We start from the raw sequence: 15,607 nt of genomic DNA on the forward strand, positions 1-15,607 counted from the left end.
TCTAGTCACAGCTGAGATGCAATTGTTGGCTGTTTTCAACAATGTACATCGAAAATAAAGACATTGATTGACTGAAAATGATTCAATATTGGATTAAATGTCTTTTTTTCTTATGTATATTTATAATTGCTCTTTACCTAAAAAAAAAGGTTTTATCCGATTACTTGATTAATCGTTAGAATTTTCAGTCGATTACTCGATTACTAAAATATTCGATAGCTGCAGCCCTTGTTCTGACCATTGTTAATCAGTTTTAAACAAATTAGCCCGCATCATGGTACAAGGTAGATGAGTAAGAATTTGATGACAACACAAAAAAAATACTTGTCATATGAACACACAGAAGAACCACTATTAATGTTCTGATATTCCTAATTAGCTGTTTTATCTTACAAAAAATGGTAATCTGCAAAGGGTGAAGTGAAGTAACTGGACTTTTCCTGTTGAAAAAGTTTTAGCTATTACTCCAGATGCCTTCATCAAGACTAAATTGTAAGAGTAACATCTCTGCAGAATAGAGACAAACCCTTTCACACTATATACAATGCCTTTTGGATTAACGGTCAAACTTTTTTAATGCCCAATTAAAGTCAACTCACTTCAAAATAAGTTTTAATTTTTGGGTGATTTCACAGAGTCAAAGGAGTTTAAAAACAGGTTAAACTTACACTACCTACCTTCACTCAAACTGAATTTCATTGAAAAACTGAGCTGGATTGTTGAAATGTCTCATGCATCTCCAATTTTCAAATGTAAAAATAAATAAATAGAAAACAATACATTCACAAGTGCCAACCTTTATAGTCAGAATTAAGTCTTACAAATTTGAATTGACATCTCATTCTTTCATCAAAAACAAGAGAACACACAGTGTGAGAACACACCTAGTGTGCCTTAGATTTCTTAATGTTGTAGCATCTCATAGGCTACTTCTTGACAAACCTAAAACAAGTTTATAGATTCTTTTTATATGTTTTGAATTGGATGTTTTCCTATGTGCTCTATTTGCAAATGTGACATTAAACAGATATTCACAAAGTAGACCGTCCGCCCACCCCATCTTTAGCCCCCTGCTCCTAACCTTCTGCCCTCAGACACACTGGCACAAACACACAAACAGACACATAGTCACTGCCCATATGGAACAGTTGGCGCCCAAAAGCGTCCAAAGCAGCCGGACCCTTTCCCAGGGCAGAAGGTGAGGGTCCCCACTGTCAGCCTAGTGTGTGTTTGTGTGTGTTTTTATCCATCCGTTAGTATCGGCATAACCCTAACGCGGACAGACTGCTTTATCGTCCTTGTGTTCCAGTATGTAGTGTATGCATGTCCCAATAGACTGCATCCCATGCGAACTTAAAGGACGCCAGCAGAGGTCTGTGCTCCCCCACAAGCATTTCAGTGCTGCATTTAGACATATGTGATTAACTGATACTGAAAAAAATGTAGAAACGGATGTATTGTCAATGTTACATTCAGGGAAAAGAATGGCTGCTACCAATTTCTTTCACAGTGCCATCAGCAACAGGTAGTTTCAAACAAACAATCCGACTGGTCAAATACATGTTCCTGCGGTGCAATTCACGTGATGCATAGCAACCACAAATCTGTGCTTCAATTATCAGTTGCCATGCCAACTCACGTGATAACCACACTAACAGGTAGGCGTCTCACGTCATTTCTCATGTTCTTTAAACCCAATCACAAGTTGTATTTTGACCCCCTCCATGTAGGCTGCTGTGCTGCAAATCAAAAAAAGAAGACCGTTTAAAAAAACCAACAAAAAAAAAAAAACTTCATTCAGGGTTCTTTTTATGGCAATCATGAGTTTGTCCAGTGCTATACAGAGTGCAAAGTTGTTTTTTTGCTCCCCATGGTGAGTCTGTGGCTGTGCGCGCTCATGCTAAAGCGGCCTGGGGCCATCGCAGGGAGCCTGGTAGCAGTGCACAAGAGAAGTGAAGGGTGGAGGCATTGGAGGGAAGCAGGGTAAAGGGCTGGTGGAAGGTGGAAGTGGCAAAATGGTAGGGGGGCGAGGCAGAGGCTGTTGGAGGAATACATTTTTTTGTTTAGTAAGTTGAGGTGACCCTAATTACATTTGAGATCATTTGTGCTACAAGTGGCAATTACATGCAGAGTTCCCACAGATCCTTGATTCTTGAAAAGTCTAAAAGGCAATGAATTCATTTATGGCCTTAATTGCATAAAAAAAACCAGAAACAAATCTTAAATAGCATTATCATGTGAATTAAAATCACATTTTGTGATGATTCGACTATTTACAAAAATTTGGCAAAGTGCAGATGACAAAAAAATAATCTTTAAATCTGCTGTTTAGCTACTCCTGTCATTATAGCCCTCTGGCACCGCCATTTGGGTGATGACATAGGCAGAGTAACGATTTCAGATGATTTAGAATTCAGCCCAATGAAGGAGGAAGATTCAGAACGAGGAAAATGCGACAGAGAGCAGCAAAATGTAATCATTGTCTTTATCTCTCTACACCAATATTTTTACAGGATATTCTTATATTCTTTTTACCTATGTATTATTCCCCAATTGCTAATTAAATTGTATGGTCATGACCAGTGTTGTTAATTTGACTTTTAAAAAGTAATTAATTACAGTTACAAATTACTTCTCCCAAAAAGTAATTGCGTTAGTAACTCAGTTACCTGAATGTAAGAGTAATTAGTTACTTGGCAAAGTAACTAGTGATAATTTTTAGGTTTTTTTTTTTCTCAAAAAAAACAAAACAAAACAAAACAGGTCACACAATGTGAAGTTTAAAGGGTTTTGGGGACAATTGGCCCTAGCCCAATTCTTTACCCTCCACTTAACTAGACACAAGGGTATTGCTAGCCCAATTCTTTACCCTCCACTTAACTAGACACAAGGGTATTGCTATAACTAGATAGTAACCTTTGCTATGTGTGGAAGTCATTTAAAGTTGTGAATCAACCGTTAAAGTTGTTAAAATTGCTCCCATTATTGCATTAGTTCCCTTCTGTCTGCTTTCAACATGTGTAAGTTTTAAAACAGTTCCGTTGTTTAAAGATAGATTTAAGTCAAGATTTTGCCGATTTAGGAGCATTTTAGATTAAAAAAAAAAAAAGTTACTTAGGTTCGCGAGGAAGGATCTCTACATCATAGCCTTCCTGAGAGGTCTACTGCTTTAAGATGGCGGCTGTTTACTAACGCATGTAGTCCTTAAAACATGTTGCCAATGCAGCCGTGTCTTTGATTTGCATCTAGTTCTATAATATGCGATATCTACCGTATCATGTGGGCGTAGTTTGTAGGCTATGGCTCCAGTCAGGTATTATTGGAGCCACCTAGCATCGCGTTTGCAACAGCGTCTTCCCCACTCCTGCTCTGCTGTCTTGTCTCCGTGAGTCTGTCTCTCTCAGACTCTTTTTTTATTCAACCAACTTAGTAACGCATAGTAATGCACGCCTTTCCCGCCTCAGTAACGGTAACGGCGTTGCCAAGATGAGAAAAGTAATTCATTAGATTACTCATTACTGAAAAAAATAACGCCGTTAGTAACACCGTTATATTCTAACGCCGTTATTAACAACACTGGTCATGACAAATAACACTCTTGTGCTAACCCTATAGAATCTGAAATATTAAAAATGCATTCATTCAGCACAACAGGGCTAAACTACTGCATAAAGGTCGAAACTGATGACTTCTTAAACTTTCTTAATGGTATTTTATGCCACCGGCGTTAGTAAGGCTTTTGTTATTTCCCTGCCCGCCTTCCCAGATTAAGGAAAGAGCCTAAACAAAACAGGAGGCAACACAGCAATTGTGCAGAGACATGGCTTCCTGGGTCCCTTTTATATACACCAATCTTCATCATTCACAGATAAACCCCCTTAGCCTGGATTAAATGGTATTTATATGAATACTAGGGATGTCCCGATAGCATCGAGTCACCTGGTTTTGAGAATCTGCCGATGATTTTTTTGCTTTGACACTCACGCTGCTGAGAAGAGCCTCTAACTTACACAACAGATAAGTTTCCACAGCAAACTTCAGACTGTGTACCAAGCTTAACGACGATTAACACATTTGTGCCTTTGATCGTAGAGCTATCGAGGCTCTGGCCAGATCAAAGCTGAAAACCTGTCAATCATCGTTAACTTTAAATACTAAACACCAGCTACACTGGTGACCAAGAAAAACAGTTTGGTCATACTGCTTTTCAAGAGAAACCATGACAGGTTGTACGAGCATGAAGCAGAAAAAGATAAATATATTTTTTTAGTTAAAAACTAGATCCTTTTCACCCAATTCCGATCCTCTGACAAATGGCGCGATCGGTCCGATTTTCGATCATGTGATCAGATCGGGACAGCTCTATTTAATACAATTTGGTCAGTGAGTCAACCAGAGTCTTCCCAAACAGAGCTATTGAGGTCTGGTGAAAATTCTTCTCGTTTTAATAGTGCAATATATATTGCAACCCCCAGAAAAAATGGCAATGTCAGTTTTTTTCCAATATTGTTAAGCCCTAATTTAGAGTACATTTATGTGTAAGAGAGAATTAAAACATTATATTTTAGGGTGTTGCAGAGCTTTAACCTAATGATTAAAACAGTCTTTATGAGACGCTGTAAATCCTTGGCCAGGCCAATAGTTGGCATAACCAACTTTCAAATATTTGCATTTTCAGGCTCTCATGGATAGGTTTTTGGTGATCAAAACAACTTGCAAATTGCCTAAAGACAGCTGGAATGGGCTTTAAGTCCCCTGAAACCCCAATGAGGACGAGGCCTGTAGAAAAATCATGGATAGTTAAAAAAAAAAAAAAAATGCTTTTACAAGTTGAGAGTCAGTGTTTTTCAATAGTTCTTCCCTATATTATATGACACATGTTGCCTTAAATCTCTAACCCCACCTGCTTCAGTTATGTCCAGGATGAGAAAGAGAGGTTAAGGCCAGCACCAATAAGGGAGCTTGTCGTAGGGACTGGAATGGAATGCTTCAATGAGTAACAACATGAAAACTGACGGAGGGATGAAGGCACAAGAGTAGAAAGACTATTGTGGACATAAAGAAGGTTGACGCACGAAGAGATGGGCAGAGAAAGGGATAAAGCGTCAACACAACACTTGGGGACTCACGCTTCTCCACTTTTCCCTTCGTTGTCTTTCATTAAAAAGAGAAAAAGAGGGCGGGGGTGAGCGAAAAAATAGTATGTGTTACACCACCGCCCCCTTAAAAACAAACAAAAAAACCCTACATTTCCCACTTTTCCTCCCAAGCTGTCTCTCCTTAAAAAAGACCTCAATCCACGCTTTATTGTCTCCTCTTGAGGTTTCTTCTATAATTTAACATTTAACTGAAAATGTCTTGCCCCCTTCCCTCCACATCATGCTATTCCTCCCAGTTTGCCATTCGGCCTTGTCTTGCCAGGTCCCCTCGTGGCCGACTGACAAAGACGGCGTTAAAATGCCGTGTGATCCTCCATTTTAGCGCCAGCCACGCTAGTCAGAGGATTAAGGCTCTTTAATGACGCTAATCTCCTCTCCCTTTCTTTCTCGACACCCCGACACCCCACCCTTCAAAAAGTGATTTCTCCCTTTGGCTCGGACCGATTCGGTCTGTTCAGTTCTTCTCGTTCTTCTCATCTTCAATGCTCCTGCTTTCCAACTTCACAAGTGTTACATTCTAACCGACTAAGTCTGCCTTAAACAGAGTTGATTCTCCCCATCTGCTTTGCTTTTCCGCCTTGCCTTTCGACTCCCAACTATCAAACATTTGGGGACAAGGCCATTCAGGATCCAGTGTTCTTTCGGTGCCAGCCATTTTCCCGAAGGACAACCCCGAAAAATGCCAACCCGTTTCTGGAATTTTGACTGCGCTTTCAAGGCCTACTAGAATTTTTTTTAATTTTATTTTTTTGTTGGTGCCATGTCATAATGGAAACTAAAAAATGAAATATTACAGGTTCTAATTTTCATACAAAACATTGTCTCATCCCTTTTAATTTGTAATAGTTGTTTTTTTTGGTTTTGTAAAAAAATATATATATTTTGTTAATTATTATTATTAATATTAAATATATTTTCAGCACAACTGTGATTTAATTTTACTGACATATCGAACAGCTAAACAGTGGCTTCCATCTTTAAAACAAAACAAAATCACAAATGTGTTTTTAATTTGCCCTTGACAATTTATTTCCAATTACCTCTTTGATGACACTTGTTAGTAGAGTAACCTCCACAAACATTTGGGTTTTTATCTGTCAGATTTACATAACTGCAACAATTTCCTTTCCCAGTCTTTTTTGTGACGCCAAGTCTGATGTCGTCCTTTGTTGTCATAGTTCATCCTTTCAGTGCTTTAGTCAGTTTATTAAGCAAAGCAGAAGTGTTTTTCTCTTAATGTGTGCCTTAATGTATGTGTCCAAATCACTAAAATGTTTGTGTTCATCACTCGGATTATCTTGGTGTGCCGTCTTTTTTTTTTTTTTTTTTTTAATGACGATAAACAGGTTTAAGGATGCAAAACATATTTTAACAGATTTTAACAGATAACAGATTTTTTCTTCTCATCTGGCTCACTCGCTCACTCACTCGCTCACTCACTCACTCACTCACTCACTCACTCACTCACTCACTCACTCACTCACTCACTCACTCACTCACTCACTCACTCACTCACTCACTCACTCACTCACTCACTATTTTTTCATTCACATTTTTTCTTTTTTTCTTGCTAAGTTTATAATTCATACATTTTCAGTGTCAGATTTTACCCCTTGTTGAGTTTTATTTGCCCGTCGCTGGGTCAACATTTTCCCGGCAATCAAGTCATCACAAGACTTTGTTTCAATGCACTCTGTGAAAGGTATACACGGTAGACAACACCTACAAAGTAAAATGCTTTGTGTTGATAAGATTTGCAAAACTACCTGCAGAAATTTGCCTCTAAAATCATCTCTCAATATTTTCTGCTTTCTGATAGCTGTTAGATTAAAAACAAAAAAGGAAATATCGCTTGTATTAATTTTGAAAACAAGTAAACTCGCTGCAGCAGATAGAATAATGGCAAAATAATTTTTGCCCCCTTTTAGTTTTGTAAAACCTTTTTGTAAAGTGTGCATTAAAGACGCTTGCAGTTGCTCCTCTAGTAAACTCCACATGAGCTAACCTCTTGCATAGTCAAGAGAGGGAAGAAAAAAAGACTAATGCCCACTGATATAAGGAATGAGCAAATCGGTCTTTCTCAGTTGTGTATGTGTTCTAATCGCTATTCAGACATTTCAATCTGCCAAGGCCCTAATGAAAATATGATGAGGCGGATCTCTGGTCCTCAGGGATGAGTGAAGGGCTGGGAGGGAGGGATGGAATGAGGGATGGCTGCAGAGGGAGGATGAAGGGAGAGAAAATACACTCTGTCCTTATTTCGGGGCCCCGTCGGGGATACATAGTTCTTGGAGCCTTCTATTTAGATGTTGCTGCTGCTGCTGTGGAGTGTGTCTTTCTTCTATTTCTTTCTCTTTATCTCTGCCACCCTCATTTGCCGTCTGTGTTTGCATGGGTGTGTATAACCAGGATAAATGTGTTTATTTTATTTTTTTGTTTATAGCCTCTCTCTCATTTGAGAACTCCCACAGGCTGTCTCTTGCCTTCCAAGAAAGATGTAACTTCTTATTAATCATTCTAATGCTCCCTGTTTTACCCCCTTCTCTCTGTCTGTGCTCTAATTGCAATTTTTTGGGAAATCCTGTGGCTATGTACTTTTTCCTATTTGGTGGTGCATCAATCTAAAGTATTTTAAAACACAACACGCTTTCCTCCGCCTCCCAGACGGCGATGATGACCCAGCGGGGCTGTCCTGGGTGCCGTCCTCGCCCTCCAGCAAAGACGTGGCATCACCTTCACAGATGCCCGACGGATGTTGCGACCTCGGCATGGCTACAGGTGGCGAGGAGGAAGGCGGTGCCGGTCTGCCATACCCGTGTCAATTCTGCGACAAGTCCTTCAGGTATCAAACTTGTCACATTTGAATCAACAGAAATGTACCAAACAGTAGAACTCATGTTTATTAATCAAATGTTGTGATGAAATCATCATAATCAACCTGTTAAAGTTCCACCCTTAATTATGTCTTTATTTATGCTCGCAACTGTGTACAATTGGTAAATTGCAAAATTGTTTTTTCCAATAGTTCAGTTCAATAAGTGAGATTCATACCATAAAGGTTTTTTCAAAATTATAAACCCAAACTTTTTAAAGGGATCCTCTATTTTTAAGACAAGTAATTCTTAAAAGATAAATGTTAGTGTGAGTATAATAATTTGATATTATAACCGCTCTTAATGTTTTTGTTTTAATAAAGTTTGTATAATTATTTTAAGTGATAGGTCGCCATTCTTGTTATGTCGCAGTGCGTGACATCACCAGGCCCGTTGCCGAAATTCCAGCGGGTCACTCGTTAGCTTTCCCAACATGTTGTCGGTTCTACCCTTCCTATTTGAACCAGATCTGAAAAGTGAGGAGCAGGACAGCACTGTCGGTCGTTCACAAGACGAGCTTCAGGGAAAAATGCGTGCAGCAAATACCTGATAAGACAAAAATTGGGCAAAAGTCTCAATGACAACAGAGCGAGAGAGCGTATGATGTTGGGAACTCCGGTTGGGAGCGAGAGTGTATGCTGTTGGGAACTCCGGTTTTATTAGCAGATATTCAAGGTAAGCATATTGCGTTTTCAAACTTATCCCAATATAATTATGTAGATTGTTAGCATCCAGAGCTGTCGTGTGCTTTACATACAGTACAGGCCAAAGAGCACACCTTGTGTAATCCATGTCTTGTACATTGTAACGTGTGGTAGGTAGGATACGTGTATAAAAGTACCAAAAAGGGGAGAAGCTTCCACCTATGCAAATTTTATTCACAAAAAATAATATTTCCACCTTGACCACTCGTCACTCGGGAGCTCAGCAGTACGCAAACACGTGTTCCCTGACGAACTCCAACATTGTTGTAAGGTCCATGTCAGAGTCACTGTCGTCACTGTAGCGTGCCATAGTGCTTTGATTATTTGGTATGATTTGGGGAAAACTCCTACGAAGAATAGTCAACAAAAAAGATAGCAATAGTAATCCAAATCTGCGTTTTTTACTCACTCGAAGATCCAGGAATTAGACCGATCCCGTGGCAATGTCGCAGCCACGATCAGGCCTCGATTGCACAAAATAGACTGATCCGAAAAGCCGCTGTGGGACCGACGAATAAAAAAAAATAGACAGATCCGAAACCAATATTGCAGACGCGGTGGGACCGTCATCCAGAAAACAGACGGATCCCTTACTTGACTGAGGATCTAGGAAAAATGTTCGGGCGCCAGTTGTAATGCGTGGTGGGTAGGATACGTGCATACAGGGACCGAAAAGGGGGAGAAGCTTCCACTTATGCACATTTATTCACTAAAAATAATATTCCCACCTTGACCACTCACGTCACTCCCCTTGTATCCATTTGACTGCAAATTGCATCCAAAAGCAGCACATCGTGGCATTTTACTTCGCGAGTTTAGGCAGCAATAAGCAATTGTTGAACACACTACACATTTGGAAAAATCCCAATGACGTCATCACTGCGAGCCCCAAACCATGGCGCCAACTAACGGTCAAAATATGTAGTAAATATTATAAAATATTGCCATTGACTTAACATTTTTTGTGTTTCTAACAACATATTTTAGTACAAGAGAACAATTGTGGTTTATGAGAGCCTACATGTATTTAAGGTAGAGGATCACTTGAAGAAATTTCAATCTGGCATAGAAAATCATCAATTATAATTGTTGATATCGATATGATGAGTTTATTGACTTTATAAATGAGATCATTTTCTCTTTTTAATGTACCTATATAAATATAATGAGAAACTGTATTTACTTGTTGCTTCAGTTTCAGTCATAATTATAGCAATAAAACAAAACAATGAACCCCTGTGCACCTGTCTTCCTACCTGCACAATTACTTCACTTCTTGAGTTCTCATATTCTTTTCTTCAGTCGGCTGAGCTACCTGAAGCGCCACGAGCAGATCCACAGTGACAAACTGCCTTTCAAGTGCACCTTTTGCAGCCGCCTCTTTAAACACAAGCGGAGCAGAGACCGCCACGTCAAACTCCACACAGGTAGACAGTCACATGTTATTCGTTGTCATTATTGGTGATATAACTAATCTTAAGTCAGACATTTTAGGGTAAGCGTTATTGAAAATGGAAGGACAGTTTCATAATATTTTTTCTTTGTTGTTTCATGCATTTTTTTAGCTATTCTTTTTATGTCTGATAATGATCCTTTCTTAATTTGTCAACTATTGCAGGAGACAAGAAATATAGTTGCCAAGAGTGTGAGGCTGCATTTTCCCGCTCTGACCATCTAAAGATCCATCTCAAGACACACAGGTAAGTGCCATATACATGTTACCTTTTAATGTTTTCAGTTATAATATGTATATATATATATATATATATATATATATGTTACCTTTTTAATGTTTGCTGTTATAATATGTATATTCAATAAATGTCTACTTAATCACAAGTTTAAAAGATATTGCTTTTGATTACACCCGAGTCTGTCACTCCACAAATTTAGCTCCAGCAAACCATTTAAGTGCAGCGTTTGCAAACGAGGCTTCTCATCGACATCATCCTTGCAGAGCCACATGCAGGTAAGCTACACTGTCTTCTTGTATGGGCTTTGTTCCAAAAAATAGTCCTTTGAAATGTAGTTTTTCTAATAAACTTTCCTCAAGCAGGCACATCGCAAGAACCGTGAGCATGTAGCGCTGAGGAGCGAAAAGGACAGCGGCAAAAAGGGAGCGGTGGGAGAGGTAGACCTGGAGCAGGACCTTTACATGTGCGACTACTGCGAAGAGACCTTCAGCCAAACCGACGAGCTGGAGAAACACGTCGTGACCCGTCACCCCCAGCTGTCTGACCGAGCAGACTTGCAATGCATCCACTGCCCTGAGATATTCCTGGACGAGGCCTCGCTCCTCACTCATATTGACACGCAACATGCCAACCGCAAACACAAGTATAAAACTGCATTCCTTTTTAATGTTATTATTTGGGAAGAAATCATATTGACACGCAACATGCCAACCGCAAACACAAGTATAAAACTGCATTCCTTTTCAATGTTATTATTTGGGAAGAAATCATATTGACATGCAACATGCCAACCGCAAACACAAGTATAAGGCCATGTCTACACCTAGCGTTTAAAAAAAAAAAAAAAAATTAAACCAGGGATCCTGCCCTAATACGTCGGGAATAAATTACATCCACTCTAGCACGTTGGAAGAAAAAAAAAAAGCCTCCACAGCCAACCATATTGATTCATTTTTAAGTACATTCATAGCAATGCGCGAAAAATAATTGTCCATAATACCTCCATCCTTCGCATGTGTTCTTTAATGTGAAGCACTGCAAGAGTTTGTAAATAAATGGAAGCAAAAAAATCACCTTTCTAATTTACTCAAAATGTGAACTTTGGTCTCATGTATGACGCAGGGACAAAATTTGTTGCTGTCAGTGACGTTTCAACAGTTACATTTTCGATTATTAGTGTCCACATGATGGCACCACAAACGCAGAATTTGCACATCTTCGCTTTGGACGCAGTTTTTAAGAACCCTCGTTTAAATGTGTGGATGATAGGCCAAACCGTAGAAAAAGCTCTTCATTTTGCCAAATACTCTCCTATGTGTAGACATGCCCTAAGACTGCATTGCTTTTCAATGGTATTATTTGAGAGGGGAGAGACAAAGCATCTTAACTCATTGGCATCCATTGACGGTGATAGACTCAGTGGCACCTCCAGAATTTTTTTTTCCTGCTGTGGCCAAATGACGACACTTCAAATATTGGGGTGGCGCACTTAAAGTAAAGGCCATAATTTCAGGATATCATACTGTTGTAGTAAAAAGGCCAGTAGAAAACTGACAGGCTTAAAACGACAGACAACAGCATTCCAGCAGGAGGAATCTTGTTTAATAAATTGAAAAAAATACAGAATGTCATTTTTCTGATGTTTATTAGTGGAGAAAATCGTAAACATTTCAAGGAAGTGACCACTTTTAATGCGGGCAGACATTTGATCAATTTTGGTAATATTTAAGCCAATTAACTGTGTGTATTCCAGATTTTCTGCCTTTCCGCGTGACTTAATTAATACCCGTTATCACATGCACCTGTGCTCGAGTGGGTATCAGTTTGTATGTGCGCCGGTATAAGTGACGGCACACAATGACTGTGCTCGTATGCGCTGTGTATTTTTTTTATGTTTAAACATTATCTTTTCCATTATAAGAGGTCAAAGAAATTGACTATTTGCATCATCAAATACTTTGAGCAACTGTATTTTCACATAGGGTTAATTTGTTCTAGGTGTTGTCTGTCCCCTTAAGGGAAATGCTCACTGATATACTTTAGTATGTTGTGTTATATTTAATGTTACTAATGATCTGATATGCACATCCTAGTAATAGTGTTTTGTTGTATTTTTTAAACCTGTCCTGTTCAGCTGCTTAGAGGGCAGCGAATGGGAGTTATGTGTGTTAGGTATTAAAATCTAGTCTACTAGCCAGTAGGGGTGTGTATTGTCCCATATCTGGCAATAAGATTCGTATCACGATTCAATTCGATCCCAATTAATCCTAATAGTGTTTTCTTGTTGTTTTTTTAAAACCTGTCCTGTTCAGCTGCTTAGAGGGCAAATACAGTGGTACCTCGACATACAATCGCTTCCACACACGATCTTTTCGACATCCAAAGTAAAATTTTAACTCGCCATTTGATTCTACATCCGATGACATGCTTGAAATACGACAATTTTTGACAGCGCCGCCGTTTGTTTTGCCGGAAGACGGACGCGCGGCTGATTTTCTTGTGAGAGAAGTCAGCACTGGATCAAAAAGGTTAGTGCAGGTGGAGAAAAAAGAAAACGTGACACCATTGAAAGAAGATGTGAATGATAGCAAAATATAAGCATGGTGTGTGCATCCATGAACTGGGTCAACAATAGAATACAGTAGAATGTTGCTCTCGGCCGGCGGTCCTCCTCTTATTCTAATTCTTATTCTGGTAACATCACCAAAGATATCGCCAGCTTCATCAGGTTTTTAATCATTTATTCCATCAACTCGCCTCGAGTCCACTGCTGTTGATGCCAGGATCGAAACAGAAAGTGAAGTCAGCCCCGTGGTGCGTTCAGGTACAGCAAAAAAAGTCCGCCACATTATAACCCGATTCGTTACATTATTACAGGTATCATTATTATTATTGCTTTTATTATTGGAATTTTGTATATGATGTATTAAAATCTACAGTCTACTAGCCAGTAGGGGTATGTATTGTCCCATATCTGGCAATACGATTCGTATCACGATTCAATTCGATCCTGATTAATCCCGATACTCCACTTAAGACGATTATTGTGAAATTGGTAGCTATATCACTTTTGAAAAAAAACACATCAAAATGGACATAAAAGTACATTTATATCCATTAATTCTTCAAACCTCACCCAGCACTCAAAGGTGTTTTAAATGTTTGTTTTATGTTTGAACAACTATGGCTATCATTATAACATTTTCTCTTTTTTAGTGCAAACCAGCTTTAGTCCAAACCTGCTTAAATGTAGGATTCTGAATATGAAAAAAATAAAAACTTATTAAAGGATGTATAGTATGTTAATAATGAACACTTATTGAAAAAAATGGCAGGTCAAAACATTAGCTTGAGCAACCATGTATACTGACGACCACAGGGCCAAAAGACTAAAACTAACGTGTTTCCACAGTATTCTTTTGCATTGCACAGCTTGCACTGCTTGCATATAGTGTGGCTCTTGTCACACTTCATGCCTCCGTTTTTGCAGTAAAAGCCAAAATGAGCCCAAATTTTCAGACTTGTAAAAGTGTTTTGACGCGTCACATATATCTACCTCCACCATTTTGAAACTTCGTGGCGCCAAATCCCGCGAGACTATAGTATAAAGAAGCCACTCAGGATAATTCTAGCAAGATGTGGTTATTACTTCAGCAGAGGGCGAGGCAAAGCAGGTGTGCACTGCTAACTAGTGGACGGGAGTAGAAGTGCACCCACTGTATTGTTTATTTCCACCAAAAAACACATGTGAGGATCAATACAGATAGATTTTGAATCGATACGAGAACTGAATCATAATATATCTCAGAATTGATATTTTTCAACACCCTTACTGCCCAGTGGGGTAGCCAGTACAGTAAATGTATGGGGAGGTGTAGCCACCCTGGTCACCCTGTGAGGATTCCATTGCAACCAGAGTTGCTAGAAAAAAATAACTTTTTTTCATAGACCGCACTGTAACTTTGACCTGTTACCACTTACAACACTGAACCTTTAGGAACAGATCAGTAACCTTCCTACTGTTCTAATGGTTTTAATGTTATGAATGAATTAAATGGTAAAATGGTAAATGGACTGTACTTATACTCATTGACCGCCATGACGGCGATAGAGGTCCAATCCATTTTGACTGGGAGAAAATGTCAACGATTGCAATCCAACCCAGTCGAAATGGATTCTACTTTGGTCAACGGCACTTACACTTGGTCACTGAATGCCGGCCATCTCAGTCAAAATGGATTGGATGTCTGTCACCGTCAATGGTGCTGAAAGATGATGACTGAATGCCAGCAGTCCCGTTTAAAATGGATTTAATGGCTATGCCATTCAATGGCAGTGAATGAGTGAACATCTGTTTTGTTTTGTTTTTATCTGCAGATGTCCTGTTTGTTTAGAACAATTCCCCTCTGTGGAGGATGTCTACTGCCACCTTGACAGCCACCGCCAGCCTGACTCTTCCAATCATAGTGCCGCTAGCCCTGACCCTGCATTAGGGAGTGTGGCCTCAATGAGTTCGGCCACTCCGGACTCAAGTGCCAGCCTGGAGAGAGGATCCACCCCCGACTCCACCCTGAAGCCCGGCCAAGGCAGTGAACGAGGCAGAAGAAGAGGCAACGACAGTGGGGAAGAGATGGGGATAAGCTTAGTGCATCCGGGTGGAGGTACGTCTTGAGTAGGCCGTATGTCAGATATAGCCTCTAAGCACTCTACTAAGTTCGCTTAAATATACATTTAACTGTCCACCTCCGTAGGTGGAGGAGGAAACTGGGCTAAAGTGACATACTCTTGTCCTTACTGCTCCAAGAGAGACTTCAATAGCCTAGCAGTGTTAGAGATCCATTTAAAAACCATCCACGCCGACAAACCACAGCAGAGCCACACTTGTCAGCTCTGCCTGGACACACTGCCGACGCTCTACAATCTCAACGAACATGTGCGCAAAGCTCACCGTTCCAGCGGAGGAGCCGCAAGCCCGGCAGCAGCGGCTTTTCCCCTTCTGCAGTTCACTAACGTGACAGCATTCCATTGTAACTACTGCCCTGATATGTTCGGAGACATTAACTCGTTGCAAGAACACATTAGAGTGTCTCACTGTCTGCCTAGTGGAATTATGGCAGGGTCCACCACATTAGGTAAGAAATATAAACTAATGAGGTAGACAGTAGATATAAAAGTAT

General features: G+C 39.7%; 1 protein-coding gene across 5 annotated transcripts in view; it reads left to right on the forward strand.

Annotated features, from left to right (window-relative positions):
- znf423 (zinc finger protein 423) overlaps positions 1 to 15,607 on the forward strand; it is a 283,900-nt gene that overhangs the window by 87,332 nt on the left and 180,961 nt on the right. For 3 of the 5 annotated variants that reach the window (XM_057835817.1, XM_057835819.1, XM_057835820.1), the window contains exons 4-10: positions 7,824 to 8,001; positions 10,039 to 10,163; positions 10,355 to 10,436; positions 10,630 to 10,705; positions 10,790 to 11,073; positions 14,808 to 15,091; positions 15,182 to 15,562. In XM_057835817.1, the coding sequence (XP_057691800.1) occupies positions 7,824 to 8,001; positions 10,039 to 10,163; positions 10,355 to 10,436; positions 10,630 to 10,705; positions 10,790 to 11,073; positions 14,808 to 15,091; positions 15,182 to 15,562 (1,410 nt within the window). The remainder of the gene's footprint in view (positions 1 to 7,823; positions 8,002 to 10,038; positions 10,164 to 10,354; positions 10,437 to 10,629; positions 10,706 to 10,789; positions 11,074 to 14,807; positions 15,092 to 15,181; positions 15,563 to 15,607) is intronic. The other 2 variants (XM_057835818.1, XM_057835821.1) reach the window with 1 other exon arrangement.

The sequence above is a fragment of the Corythoichthys intestinalis genome, chromosome 5 (genome assembly GCF_030265065.1).
Source record: "Corythoichthys intestinalis isolate RoL2023-P3 chromosome 5, ASM3026506v1, whole genome shotgun sequence".
In the NCBI taxonomy this organism is placed as follows: Eukaryota; Metazoa; Chordata; class Actinopteri; order Syngnathiformes; family Syngnathidae; genus Corythoichthys; species Corythoichthys intestinalis.